This window comes from Alligator mississippiensis, chromosome 14 (assembly GCF_030867095.1).
Source record: "Alligator mississippiensis isolate rAllMis1 chromosome 14, rAllMis1, whole genome shotgun sequence".
In the NCBI taxonomy this organism is placed as follows: domain Eukaryota; kingdom Metazoa; phylum Chordata; order Crocodylia; family Alligatoridae; genus Alligator; species Alligator mississippiensis.
Genome location: NC_081837.1, coordinates 30,318,873 through 30,333,598, shown reverse-complemented (window position 1 = coordinate 30,333,598; position 14,726 = coordinate 30,318,873). Strand labels below are relative to the sequence as shown.

The following is a 14,726-nucleotide window of genomic DNA, read 5'->3' as shown; positions in this document are numbered from 1 at the left end:
AACATGGCATACTGAAGTCTTAGTATTTTCAATTTAACCTTTCCCATCAGAATCCAATAGCAAGGAATACTGTGACTTCCTTGCTTACACTACTTCCTATTACCACTGAGCTAACTTTGGATGGTTGCTCATTTGCAAATAAGCATTCTCTAGAAGAAGTGAAAGTTGGCCTGGGTTAGAGTTCACCCAAATATAATATTTGTGGAAAATAACACTCCTTTGAGGACTCCTTCCTTCATCTGTGTCTGCTCTTCACCAGTTACTCAGAACATCTATGGAGAAGCATCAAGACCCAGCCTCAACTAGATCCTTAAAGAGAGAATGGAGTTGTGGCATCATTCTCCTTTTACTAGACTCTGCATTCAATGATCTTGCAGTTCTCATAATTTTTTTTTTTATTTTACGAGATGAAAAATGAAATTTTAAACTGAAAACAAGGCAGCAAGTAATTTACGATGCAAGAAACAAACAAACCAACTATGTATCATACAAGTTTCAAGCACCTAAGTATCAAGATTAATCAGATAATAGCCAATTCTGTCTGTCCTACTACTCCCAGAGACTATTCTTAGTCAATCAACAGAATTCACTTGCTTTCAGCTGGTCCAAACTATTAAAAGAGTCAGCTAGGAAGCATAGAAAGACCACCTCCTCATCTAGGTTTTTGCTCCACCGGGGCCGGGCCTCCACTTGTCTCTCACTTCCGTCCTCAGTTGTTTCAGTGCTTTCAGATTTCTCACTCTGCTGTTCTTGAGCTTGCCGCTCTGCTCGAGATCGGCTGAAGGTTCTTTCTGCCTCCTGAAGATCTGTGAGCGTCACACCCTGGGGAAGGAGTAGAATAACATCAACAAATGAACACTTACAACTAAGTGTTTTCTAAAGACAAGAGATGCATTCCTTCTTTAATTAACTGCAAATTCTTTGGGGCAGGTACCATGTTTATAATGTTCAGCACAATAGGTGCTGATATCTCTAGGTCCTACTTTCATCTAGATCAACAGATTAGGATAAATCTACCATTAAAAAAATAATACTAATCTCAGTCAATATGTATAATCCTTAGCAACTCAAGATGACCCAAAATTGAGATCTACAACAATGAAGCCAACAAGCTGGTTATACTACCAGAAGCGAGTCTTACAACTGGAAATTGTACACATCTGGAGATGGTATTTTGGAATTAGTTGATTACCAAGAATACTTTCAAGAGCTCATCAGACATGCCAATCATATGTCTACTATAGCACCATCCAGATATGCTTTTCCTCTATTCAGTCTCCAGTTTATTGCTAATTTGATATTTTGCTCTATTCAACTTAGCATACTTTCACTAGCATTTGATATATGTCAGTTGAATTGACAATTTCAGTCATCTGCTACAGGCTTCACTGTAGGAAGTTACTAAATTCAGACAGGTAAGCAACACCCCTATAAATACAAAGTGCTAAACCACTATGGTGAAACTCTGGTTATAATTCACACGTTTGTCAGATAGACTGAAGCCCCTACTTAATTTATAGACTGCTCAAGAAGGGCATTAAAGAGCTATCTACTTGGGAGGAAACCTTGAACACAGACAGATTGCTGGAAAGCCTCTTCCTCTCCTCAATCTAAGGGTCACTTTTGGGCACGGGAACAAATGTTTCATGTTTAGTTTTTAACCTGTATGCATGATGGAAATGAAGTTCATTGTATTGTGGAAGGTGGCACAGCTGCCTGACTGCAGGCTGGAATACAAAGCAAAATGCCTGCGGTGGTCTTTAACAGTCAGATTCGTTAGCCTTGCAGACATGCTGCAAAGCTCATCTTTTCTCTCTTTATTAAGATTGAAGAGAATATGGGTTGAAGTGGATAAATATCATGTAGGAACAGTCCTTGGGTTATGTGCATGCTGAGATTATTAATTTACAAGATAGGCATCCAGAGCACTGGATAGGCTCCTGGACTGTACTCAAGGAAATAAAATTGATTCAGCCTACTCTGTGAAACTGCTGAGTCTGATTTCCGCACAGAAAAACCATCTGCAATTCCATTTGTCTATTACATTTTCCCCAATAACTAACAAATTGCACGTACATATTTGGACAGTTTGAACCTGGTAACACCCAAGTCAAAAGCTCTTAATGTGGGGACTTATAGGGCAAGTACTAGCACTTGTTCTACTAACTGTGCACACGCATTATTTTGGAGCTTTGATTGCCCATTAGGATGGTGCAAATCCATCACAAGGTGATAAGTTTACACTTCTCAATTATAAGAATAACCAAAAGTAATCAATTTAAAATAATGAAACAGTTTTGCTTCTTTTTCTTTTCAAATTAAACAAGCAAGGCACATATTGAATTTACTGTCTGTTAGACAGAATCATTTAAAAATAATGAATTAAGTTAACGTGCACGTGCATACATGCACTCATGTGCGTGCATGTCTACCAGATGTCTACTTGCAGTACGTTTTGACAACTAAGTTGTGCTCCCCCTGAGTAAAATGCAGTATTTTTTAAACTATTAGGGTCTTTAGAGAGTTGCTGACCCCTTCAAGGAGCAAGAGGGGGAAACAATATCTGTCCTAGCCAAAGCCAGCTAGTCAAGTCTTCAGCCTGTCATCTCAATTCCTCCTAAGTTTAAAATATATCTATTTCTTTGTTTCCTGTTAAGATCTTTGTAGTGCTGCTGGCTGTCAAATGTCATGCTTCATTTCAGATGTTAGTGTATTTCAGCAGATTAATCGAGCTTTGTGTATCACATGAGTATCACTAAGGCCCTTGGCACACATTCATTTAATGGCATAATTGGATCTGATCCCAAATCCAGATAATCATGCCTCCTGCTATGCCATGTGTGTGTCAGACGGCATGATTTTGGGATCAGGGATTAGAGCCCAACTGCACCAGTTCTATCATCCCTGGCTCTTCTTGCACTGGAAAGTTTAAGGCTGGTGTCACAGTGTAGGTGGAACTGATGGTCAGCTGATTCTTGGCTCCAACATCAGACAGTCCTAGGTCTGACTCACCCAGCATTCTCAGGGTAGACAATCATCTGATCATACAAACCCTGCTGGATTGTGGAAACCCAGCTCTGGCTAGGCTGCAGGATGCAGGGGGAATCAGAGGCTCCCAGCAGAGGATACTGATGGGCTTCCTCCACTGGGGACTTTAAACACTGCCTATAGCTCTGGCTTCCATTGCCTCTCATCCACCATGCCCAGCAGCCCAGCCAGGTACAAAGTTTTAGAGCCTCAGTGGGGAAACTCATTAGCACCTCTGGCTGGAAGCCTCTGATCCCCAATGCTTGGCCAGAGATGTTGGGCTTGCATTTTGAAGTCCCCTTCAGCTCCTCCCCATACCTCTTCCACAAGCCTTTACCTGCCTCCACCTTCATATTCACATTTGATAGAACAGTACCAAGACAGAATGGCCAGGAAAGACCATGGGAAGAATTAGTTGCACAAACTGGGTTAAAAGCAAAATAAGGAGTCTACAGGCAAGGCGGACCCCAAGTCTAAGAGAATGTTTCTTAAAATATGCTCAATCTCTTGATGTAAACAGTGAACAAAGGGAAACAGAGCCCTGAGCCTTTTTCGGGAAAGGCAGAAAACAATCAAACAAACAAAGAAAAATGCTATTCGAGTTTAAAGACTTCTTAGAGCCTACGTCTATGGGTCTAACTTCATGTCTTTTGGAGCCACTAACCACATCATCTCCCTTTTCCGTAGATACAATTTGTAAATATGTGAGGATAGCACAGCACCAAGGTATCGTAAAAGGAAGGGGGCTCTCTTGCCTGCGACCTGGATGCAAGGTCAGCAGGAAAATCATTCCTCACCTGTGTAGACCTGCGCGTCTGTCGGGCTTGCCTGGATCGTGCCTTCCTTAGAGACTCAGCTTCCTCGTCCCGCACAGGAGTCAGATATGACCTGGAAAGAACAGGTCAGGAAAGCATAAAACAACAGAAGATAGCCTATTGACCTAGTTTTGCCCAACTCACAGCAAGAGTTTCAACCCCTTATATAGACAGAGCCATTTTTGGTCAGTCTGTGCAGTTTCTCTTACTTCTGTTTAGGGGATATGGCATTTTATGACTATACTAGTACACAACCAATTGCTGCAGTGTTGCAGCTCACTCATTCACCAGAGTACCTTCAAGAAAAATGTCCAAGTGTTACCTGCTAGACATTTTATACTCTAATATAAATAATGTCTGTAACCTACATACAATAACGGACTCCAGTTAGACCTACTGTCTACAACTTCTGGTGCATAAACTAAAACAAACAAGAAAGTTTGTAGTTCCATTCAGATCAAGTCCGCAGACACATAAATCCTGTTTTTCTATATTCCTCATAACCTTCATCTTACATTTTTCTTCAGGACTAAAAGCTGCATGTAATATGTACAGATGATTAAGTGAAAATACCATTGTTATCAGTGTGAAATCATTTATTATAATGTTACCCTTGCTGGCTTTCTGTAAGGATAGAATTGCCCACAGTAAAGAGTCCGTAAAAATACTGCAGAAATTCCTCTAAATGTTGAAGTAAAATCCCTCCAAACTCATATTGAATGGGAACACTTCATATAACAATACTCAGACGTGGACCAAACTGTCACTAGATTTCATTGAACCAAAAAGGATTTAAAAAATGGACATTTACATGAAAACATCTGCAAGAGAACTAAGAAATTCAAAAGAACGATAATAAAACCTGTGCATCAGACCATAAACCAGCTACAAAGCCTTGGGTGTTTGGGAAAAGCATCCCCTATAGGTAGGGACCTACTGAATTCACAATTTCCGCGAAATTCGGGCAATGCCCATGAAATCTGTTGAACCTTCCCCACCCCCCAAAAAAACATACTGAAGATAAAACTCTGGCTCCCAGAGGGAACCAGCAGTCTCTAGCACACTGTGGCAGCCTGTTCAAAGGCGGGGGGGGCGGCGGCGGGTGGCGCAGGCGTGGCGGCTGCCCATTTGAAAGGCTGTCAGCTAGATGGCTGCCACCCCCCTCCCCACATGCACACAATGATTGACTGTGAGGGCTGCCTGTCATGTGGCCCCGCCCCATAACCAGCTGGTGAGAGGTTGGACTGCATGATTGACAATCCTCAGCTAATCAGCAGCTAGGGGCAGGGCCACATGACAGGTAGCACCCCACAGCCAATCAGCAGTGTGGGGCAGAGCCACCAGGGCCCCTCAGCTAGACGCCCTGTTCTGCTCCATCTGCAAAAAGGGTGCTTGGGTCTGCATTCTGCTGTGAAATCTGGGGGCAGCCCCTGCAAATTAGGTTGGTCTCTGCCTATAGGCCATACTGTCTATCAAAGATTTTCTTGCACCTTCTTCTGAAGTATCTGGTGCTAGGCACCTACTCACCTGGCCAGTAAATCTGTGGAAGATATGCCGTATGTATGATATGTCCCAGTCATTAAACATGTCTCCTGACACTTGACATTTCATTCCGAATTGTTGAGAAAAGCAAGTCACAAGAGTTAGAGATTTAGTCAGACCACAAAGTGACAAAGTCACAGCTGCACATGCAACCTGAACATTGACCCGCCTTCTTATGTGCAATACATGAAGATACAATCTCAGCAATCAAGTATTTGAGAAATCAACCAGCGTGCATTTAATTGCTACAGCCTATGGCCCAAGTAGAGCACCTAATGCTGTGCATAGTACCCAGAAGCTTCTAAAGAATGCAAATACAAAACAGCAGTAAAATATATGTACGCCCTCAGTTTATAGATGAAGTAGGTTGTTAATTTAGTACCTCATTATTGAAATCAACAGGAGTTATACAGCTAAATACTTCAGGATTTGGGTTTCAATGATTAGTACATACCAGTAAAACACTAATAAAGGAGAAAAGCTGAAGCTGACAGTAATCCAGACCATTTCAAAGAAGTTTTAGTTTACAAATAAAGCTACAAAATGTTCCAACATTTGGATCTATAAACACTGGAGAAAAGTGTCATCTTTATATTTGACAACTAGGATTTGTTCATGTAACTAAAGATCATGCATATGCAAAAGTAGGTAGATTTTTAAAAGGACACCAGAGGTTGGAGTTGCAAGAAGAATCTTTTAAAAACAGCTATACCTGTAGGTATAGACGCATACATTTGGAGTCATTGCAAAAGGGCAACACTTCAAAAGGATGGCAGCTGTTGGGTCAGGGGCTGGTAAAGCATGGCCCACAGGGCAAATCTGGCTCTCCAGGTGACTGGATCTGGCCTGTGGCTGCCCCTGCAACACTCCACGTAGGGCCATGCCCTGTCCACTTATGATGGGGCAGGCTGAACCAGGCTCCTGCCAGCCCAGGCCCTGGCCAACATGGAGTTTCTGGCAGGGATGTTTCCGATGTAGCTGCACCCAGGTGCTGTTCTAAGCCTCCTACCTCCAGCAGTGGCTCCTGCTTCTGATCTTGCCCTCGCCATGCTACAGCACTCTGGGTGAGCAGTTTCAGCCAGACAGCTCCTTTCCCAGGACACAGGACTCCAGCTTCAGCTCCTGGGCACCTTTCGTTGGAAGACAGCCAGGATCTGGAGCTGGAGCCCTACGCACCCACTGGAAGTGGCACAGCAGGAGGAGCTGCTGCTGGAGGCGAGAGGCGCAGAGCAGCACCTGGCCAGCTGCTGTTGCAGCAGGAAAAGCCTGCCGGAAGCTGCGCCTGCCCCTGCTGTGCCACACCATGCTGTTCCAGGTGGGCAGATGCACAACTTCAGCCAGGCAGCTCCTGTCCCTAGTGCCAAGCAGAGCCGAGCATGCTGGGGGAAGGTCCTGGCTGAAGCTGCTCCCCAGGAGCTGCATGGCACAGCACGGTGCTGCAGGGGCAAGATCAGGAGCAGGAACTGCCACTGAAGGTAGGGGGCATGGAGTAGCACCCGGCTGGGCCGCAGGAATCACTAGTAGTGCAGCACAGGCTGCCCTGGCACAAGCAAGTGGGGCTCAGTCCCATGCAGAGCACCACAGGGGCAGCGTGGACAGCACTGTCCAAGGAGAGCTCTGCAGCATGTGCCAGCCCCCACCCTCCACTCCTCGCCCCCCCCTCCCCATACCCACAGCAGGTTCCTGGGACCTAGTGCCCAGGCAGCCCCCCCATCCACAGACCCATCCCAGAGGGCAGGGGCATGTGATCCCAGCGTCTCCCACCCTTCCCACCCCTGAACACTGCTCAGCACCCACCCACAGCACCATAGGGAGTTTTGGTGAATTGGTGAATTGTTGCGGTGGGAGGAGGAGTGCTGACCCAGCCTACAACAGCTAACCAAAACTCCCTATGTGGTCCTCAGGCCCAAATAATTGCCCACTACTGTGTTAGGTTCTAATTGCTACTTGCAGACTAGTAACAGGGGTGATACAAACCTAGCAAAATAGCAGCAACTTTAACCGGAAATGAACCAGAGTTAAAGTTGAAATGGTTTTGCTACATTTGTATCATTCCCACTTGTCTGCATCTAACAAGTGGAACTTAACAGCTGCTGCCCTTTTGAAATGTTCTCCTTTTGACAGGGCTCCAAATCTCCACATCCATTCCCTGTAATGAGCAGTAGTTGGATGTCTCAGCAGTGCCAAGACTTATGGGCAAGAGTCCCCGGGATATCCTCTGTGTTAAAGTTTTTGTGGTACAGTGAGTATTGCATTGTGTGCCTGTGCTCTCAACGAGGATGAAAGGGACTGGAGATTCCTTTTTAAAATCTTCCCATCCTCCCCCCACCATGATATTAGGTAGACTTCACCCAAGAAAACAAAACAAAATCCAGGTGCCTCAGTCCTGGGTTTTCCTACATACTTCCCTGTGTTTCAGAAAGTGGAAGTGTATCAGTTTCTGAAAGTCAAACTTTTCGTCAGCCTCACTTTGGGTCCCCAAGTTCCCAGCTGTTTTCCAAGCTGTTGGCCCTGGTTTGCTTGTTAGTATTCAACCACTCCTCCACCCACGATTATCTTAAAAGTATGAGAGGATAATTATTTCTTCAGCTATGACTCAGCCATGACACTGTATTATGGCACAACCAAATTCCCGGAGTGAGGCTGACAGGCACAATTAAATGCTGTAAGAGCAGCATGGAGGTGTGTATAGTTTTCAAATTAAATCAGCTAGTAGCACATCTGGTGACAATTCAGTTATGATATTGTTCTAATTCTTGTCAAGTATTATGTTTTTCATGACGGGCTACACGGTTTTATTTTGCATTATCCCTAACAAACAAGCTGTATCCTAAAACACTGCAGCATGTTAAATAGAGGGACAGAAAAATAAAGAGATCTATAAAGACAAGGGAGAAAGATTAATTAAAGTAAGATGATAAATCCATGCTGCAGATGTACAAATAGACCGTTCCAGAAATACAAGGAGAGACTGACACCATGATCAGACTGTGCGAAGAAAGGGGCAACCAGGGCTAGGTAAGGAGAGAAGACAGAGGTTCACAAGGTAGAGTGGGCACTGCTCTTAAAGAATGAAAACTATATTTTGACTGTGAAATTTAAGCTGTCTTGAAAATGCAAACATATGGCCCTGCAGATCTCTGAGGAGATAGCCTTATATAAGCTGCAATGGTATATTTAATTTCTGAGGAACGACTAAAAAAATCCTGCCTGTGGTACTGACTCAAGCAAGCGATTCCACTGAGTATATACCCTTATTGCACACCTGCTGTGTCTGTCTGCCTGACCCACTCTTCAAAGTGAATCCTGTTTTCCCAGAAGGACAAGAACTAGATTAAGCCAGGGAGAACAACCATGAATCTTTGCCCTGACTAAACAAAGCGCAGACAGAAGTGCAGCTTTTGGGTCTAACTCATGGTGCTTTACAGAAAGTGCTATGAATCAGACTGATCCTTCCAACCCAAGAGAAATTAGCTGTTGGGTCAGAAGGGTGGGTGGGTGATTGAGCTTCAATATGGAGCCCATCCAGGAACAGAGGCTGCATCTCTGCAGCCCCCACCCCCCGCACCTCCCTTCTGTTTTGGAAGGGGGAGAAGGCAGGGGAGGGAGGCCTTCGGGAGTGGGGGTGGGTTTCCACTGCAGCGCCGGCTGGGTAGCCCCAAGAGCAAGCTCCATCTGCTCCCTTCCCTCCCTCTCATTCTGAAAACAGTGCTGGGAGCAGGGCTGGGCTGCATCTGCCAAGCCCTGTTCCTGGCACATGCAAACAGAAGTTAATGAAGGTGTTCTGCTTTGGACTGCCTTCATCTGAACCTTCATGTAATGAGGGTTCAGATTGTGGTGGGATTGGGCCCTTTTAAAACATTCTGCAGCCATGCATTTGTGCTCTGTCACAGCTGTAGATTGTTTTCCAGGGCCAGATCGGGCAGAAATTGTCACTTCTATCTGAGCCCAGGGACCAGAACTAGATTAAGCTGGGGAGGACAACTGGCATCCTCTGCTCTGACTAAACATTAGTTATCCACTTTTAAGGAATACAAAACTGAAACAAGATAGACCTCCCTCCCCCCCAAAAAAATTACACACTACGCCAGGCTAGAGGAAGAACTGAACCAATTCCATTGTTTTCCCCAAGGTTTGGAATGCAAACGTAAGGGGCTAGACAAAGCTTGATGATGCAGAAATGCTACCCAGAAGCATACAGTGAAAGCAATAAGGATGCCCTTTAGCATGAACTGAGCAAAAAATAAGAGCTTTTGAATACAGTTTTATTTGGTAAGAGGCTTGAAACTGTAACCAACAAAACTCTCCTCTGCTGTTTAATTCCTATTTTAATAGAATAGGACTTTCAATAATTCTTTGTAAAGAAACAAGACTGAAAATTAAAATGAAATTAAATGAAAATTAAATGAAAAGGAATGATGCAGAAAAACCTTATAAAAGCTGCTGCTTAAGAAACTTCACTAAAAAAGTTCTTGCTATCCTGTGACATCACCTACCTTGTCAGCCATTTCTTGGTCCAACCATCAAGGGAGAATAGCTATGTTGGATTTAGACTGTTTAGCCATCAGTAGTTAGATACCCTTGGCAAAATATTATCATCCAGCCTGACAACATGACAGACTTTTAAAGCTTCCTAAAATTGCTGAGTTTAAAAAACTGTGATAAAGTGCCCTTCACCAAGAGGATATTAGGGAATGTGCAAACTCAAAACTTAGTAACAAACACTGGAAATTAAACATTTGTCTTCATTTAACTCCAGGGCTGTCCCTTTCATCAAAGGGCATTTGGTGACTTCCATCTCTCTGTCAACAGGAAAAGTTTATCATAAATGCATCCACTGGGTTTATAAAGCTTGGCATCAATACTGTTAGACAATAAGATTTGCTTGAAAACATATGCCTTTGTCAATGAAGACCAATATTTCTATAACGGTTATACTAAGAATAGATACATTTTATGTACACACTAGTACAGGGCTCCTTATTTATTTCAACAATAACATATCTGTGTTGCACGAGCAGCCATCACTTCTCGCAACCTGAATTCCTCCAATACACTGAGATCTCTTCACCAAAATCCATTTTAAAAATCTATTTAACTTAAGGCTGAGTCTCTGAAGTGTCCTTAATGGATGCCAAGATGGCTGTTTCTCTAAAAGCCAGAATTGACTGGTGCTTCCTCACATTGCTGACTATGAATAGCCACCCACTACTGACTAAGGACAAGGGACACATCAGATTTATGATAACACTGAATGTGTTAATCATTCCATAAATAGGAATGGGGATATATGCTCAGCCAATTTAGGGTACCATAAGAGTGGTAAACCAACAACAAATATATTCCACAAAAAATAGGGAATATCTTTGTGGCTAGTTTGCAAAGTGCTGTAAATCAAATGTGTGGCATTCTTAAACATGATTGTCAGCATCAGGACCAGGACAACCCCCGTCCCAATGCTGAAAACGGGCTGCCAGATGATCAGGTTTGCAAGATGCAGAGTTCCCAGTGGGAGGAAGCCAAGGAGTTCCTCCACCCAGGAACCTTACAGCCTCTGTGCCCAATGGCATTTCTTGCTTTGTCCTGCAGCTCTGTGGGGGCTGAGAATCAAGACACTTTTAAATGGTGGATCAGGGGATCTCTGGGAATTGCTATGACCCAACACATTAACTGCCTTGCCCTACAGCTCCTCCTGCTGGGGCAGTTTCCCCATATGCAGTATGTTCAAAGGTGGCATCCATAGCCCTGCGCACAGGGCTGTGGGCATGCAGCTTTCAACTTGCCAGTGCAAAGAAAGCCCTACACTGGCAAGTAGAAAGGGCATGATTGGGATCCGATCCCAAAATTGCACCTCCTACCATTCACGTGTGGCATGGCAGCAGTTGCAATTGTTGGGAATCAGATCTCATCACACCAATAAATAAATGTGTGCTGGGGGCCTAAGTGTCTTACAGATGGAAAGGCTTGTTTGGTCTACAGACAGTTAAAGCCAATGCCTTTAAGCACCTCCTCTTAAACATATAGAAATATTTAAATTACTGCAGCAATTTCACATGAAGGTCTTTTTGACTATAACATAAAAGCAACAGGGATTTCCCACCTCACAGATTTTTATACCAGCGCTAAGCATCTTCAGTGAATTGAGAGGAGCCAGTTAGCCACCCCCTTTTGAAGTAGTAATGCAGACAGACATAAATAGTACCCCTTAATGCAGGCCTGTATGTCAGCTTGAAGGTCAGAACAAGTGTGGAGATTTATAGAAGAGAAGATAGCAAGAGCTTACTGAAAGACTGCAGTATCAGCAATGTCTCCCTTGGAAACTAGGGAAACTTGCAGTGTCACAGCTATCCCACCAGCAAAAGGTAGGCAATGACTTGCTGTTTGCTAACAAACTACCTGGGGAACCAGATCAGATGCAAGCTCTGAAGGAAACAATACTGATAATAGTTCCCAAAATACAATCCATTAGACTGTTGCATAAAATATAAACCTGACAACAAAAATCAATGACCAGTCGTATATTGGAGATATGTAGAAAGGATTCTTTCCCAATCGCGCACAAAACCAGATACAGAGGGCTGCTATTCTTTGTATTAAGATGTTCGTGAGCATCAAGCCAAGTAATCTGTAAGTACTGATTAAATCTATAGCCATGAAAAGCCAACTTGTTAACATTTAAGAAGTATACTTGATAGGGAGAAGTGAAGGATAAGATGTCAGACTGAAAGGTACTTAAATTGGGAAATCAGAGAGGAGACAGTGTGGTAATCTTGAGAGATTTAATAAACTGAAGGCAGGAAGATAACAAGATTTCATGATCAAGTACTTTAAAATGTGCTCAGTTTGTAGTAAACAACTTGCTCAGATAGGCCATGCATCCATTATAAATGTTGACTTGCTCACAAGTTATAATAATCCATTTTCCAATATGATTAAAAAGCAACAAGAACAAGATGAAATTCTCCATATGCAAAAACTCAGTTGAACCAAACACACTGAAGTGATGAGTAAAGCAATGAGGACATCCAGAGAGACCTGTGATCTCTGTCACTTGTTATTCAAAATGCAAGTGCTCCTTTGCCACTCCTTTAAACTCTAATTTGCTTTTGTAACTCTGCCTCTTATTTGACAAGCTCTTTGGGACAGAGATTGTCTTTGTTCTGTGTCTGTAGAGCAGCTAGCACAACGCAGTCCTGGTCTAAAGCCAGAATTAAGTGCAAGTACAGTAAAACTGACAAGTGGTTGGATAATGGACTCAAATGAGACCCCAATGCTAGCCATACTTTGGCATCAGGTGCTCTATACTATGCTATGGGGAAAAAGAAACAGAACTACATTATGGACACAAAGCAGCAGAGAGGAAGCCTGGGGAGAATGCTTGTGAATGATAAAGTGAGAAATTAGTGGAAAGAACTAAATATATATATATATATATATATATATATATATATATATATATATATATATATAGAAAACATTCAAGTTGATAGTGCCCCTTAAATTAATTCCTAGAAAATGTCATACCTGATTGACCTCACTTGGAATTGATGATCCTGATTTTAAAATAAAAAAGTGTCTTTCTGAGAAGTATTTGAGGGGTTTTTTTTGCTTCCCAGCAAGAGAGAAGGTAAATGACTGCAGGGAAATTGCTGCCAAGTATAAAGCAAGCTAGAAAAAACAAATATTTCCTCCTTGCTAATTTTCTGGTTAGTTATCCTAGGTAACAGCTGCAGCTATAGTAGATGCAACGTTCTCCAGACACAAAAGTAGGATTTCCAAATTGATTTGCCTTTAGCATAGAGCTGTAATGCAAAGCAGCTGCAGGACCAAGCACAGTGTTGTATATAGTTCTGCATACCTAAATGAACCATTTCATGCTGATGCCTGAGGATTGGAGAAGTTGCACCTTTGTGGTAAAGAAGAGAGTTGCTGCATGAATAAGTAGACTAAGAAGTCAGCTGTTAGCACTTCATCTCTTCCCAGATGATCAATGGAATATTAAGCCAGGCGTATCTTGGAAGCCAGAGCCAGTGGCATAACTAGGGCAGGGCAACAGGGCAACCATGGGATCATAACTGCTAGTGTGTGGCAATCTGAAGTCAATACTGACCCTGTACCCCAAGTGTCTGGCTGCATCTCAGGGCTACTGTCCAGAATGAACTCAAATAGTGTGTCATTCATCTTAGAGTGAGGAGCATTTCTTGGATAAAATTAGTGAGCCTGGAGTCCTAACAACTTTCCTCCACAAATCTTTACAACTGGATGTAAGATCAATTCCTTAAACACAAATACACGTTTACAAACAACGCTGACCACTGAGGAAACATTCCTCTTGACACCAGAAATTCATAGTGAAACAGGACTGAAAGAGTGGCTAAGAAACAGTAAGCAAAAATGTACACCCACACATGGTTAAGCAGCCCTGTGCTGCCATCTTGTGGAAGTAAAGCTTTTGGAAATCTCAGCAGTATTTCTGAAAAAATAACCAGCAAAGATTCAGCTCTAGGCAGCTTACAGAGAATATTAGTGAATGTAATTTTGCAACAGACTGACATTTTCCACAGAGCTAAGACTATCAATGTTTTATTGGCTTCAAAAGCCTTTCAATTTATTCTGAAGATACTCAGCTTTACGGGATTTTTGGTAAAACTAATTTCTACCTGAAAGAATGAAAAGGATATATTCTTTACTCTTCCAATTACTAAAAAAAAAAAAAAAATAAAAAAAAAATCCAACAAAATCTCTAGCGCAACTGACTGACTTGATTCATCACCAAGTCTGCCAGAGCATCCAGCAGCAGGTGCTATGGAGTAAAGGCAATTTAAGGAAGTTGTCAATTTTCAGCTAAATTAGTTCTCAGTTATCAATTCCTCATATAGTGGCTCTTGATTATATCAATAAGTGTTTAACCTCGCCAGAGCCATTTTTGAGGTGGTAAAAGTAAATCAGATATTAAGGAATGGGAAAATGGCAATACCTAGATACCCTGAATATACAACTCACAGCCAAGACAATCTAGCTATCAAATACAGTAAGCAAACAAACAAAATGCATCAATGCCTTAGATTAGTAAAGGGGGAGGGAAAGGATGTAAATAATCTGGATACAGAAGAGGATTAACAAAGTCTAGAAGTGAAAGGCAGTTTTACCTTCTGTTTGTGCCACTGTCAAGTTCCTTTACTGCAGTCTCTAAACTGTTAAAGCTCAAGTGATCTCTCTCTAGCTGTCCTGAGCAATCCTCTAGGTTCATGCACATGCTAGAAAGCCATGGGGAGGCCCTTGAGTTCAGCAGGCCAACCCACAATCTGGACTCCTCCGCCCAAATTCCAGGTTCTGCATTTT

General features: G+C 42.8%; 1 protein-coding gene across 6 annotated transcripts in view; it reads right to left on the bottom strand.

Annotated features, from left to right (window-relative positions):
- Positions 1-14,726, bottom strand: part of PPP1R12B (protein phosphatase 1 regulatory subunit 12B) — a 181,880-nt gene that overhangs the window by 75,001 nt on the left and 92,153 nt on the right. For 5 of the 6 annotated variants that reach the window (XM_059717218.1, XM_059717219.1, XM_019492481.2 and 2 more), the window contains 2 exons: positions 3,825-3,915; positions 649-822 (listed from right to left, as the gene is read on the bottom strand). In XM_059717218.1, the coding sequence (XP_059573201.1) occupies positions 649-822; positions 3,825-3,915 (265 nt within the window). Of the gene's footprint in view, positions 1-648; positions 823-3,824; positions 3,916-14,533; positions 14,668-14,726 lie in introns of those variants that run through there. The other variant, XM_019492482.2, reaches the window with a different exon arrangement.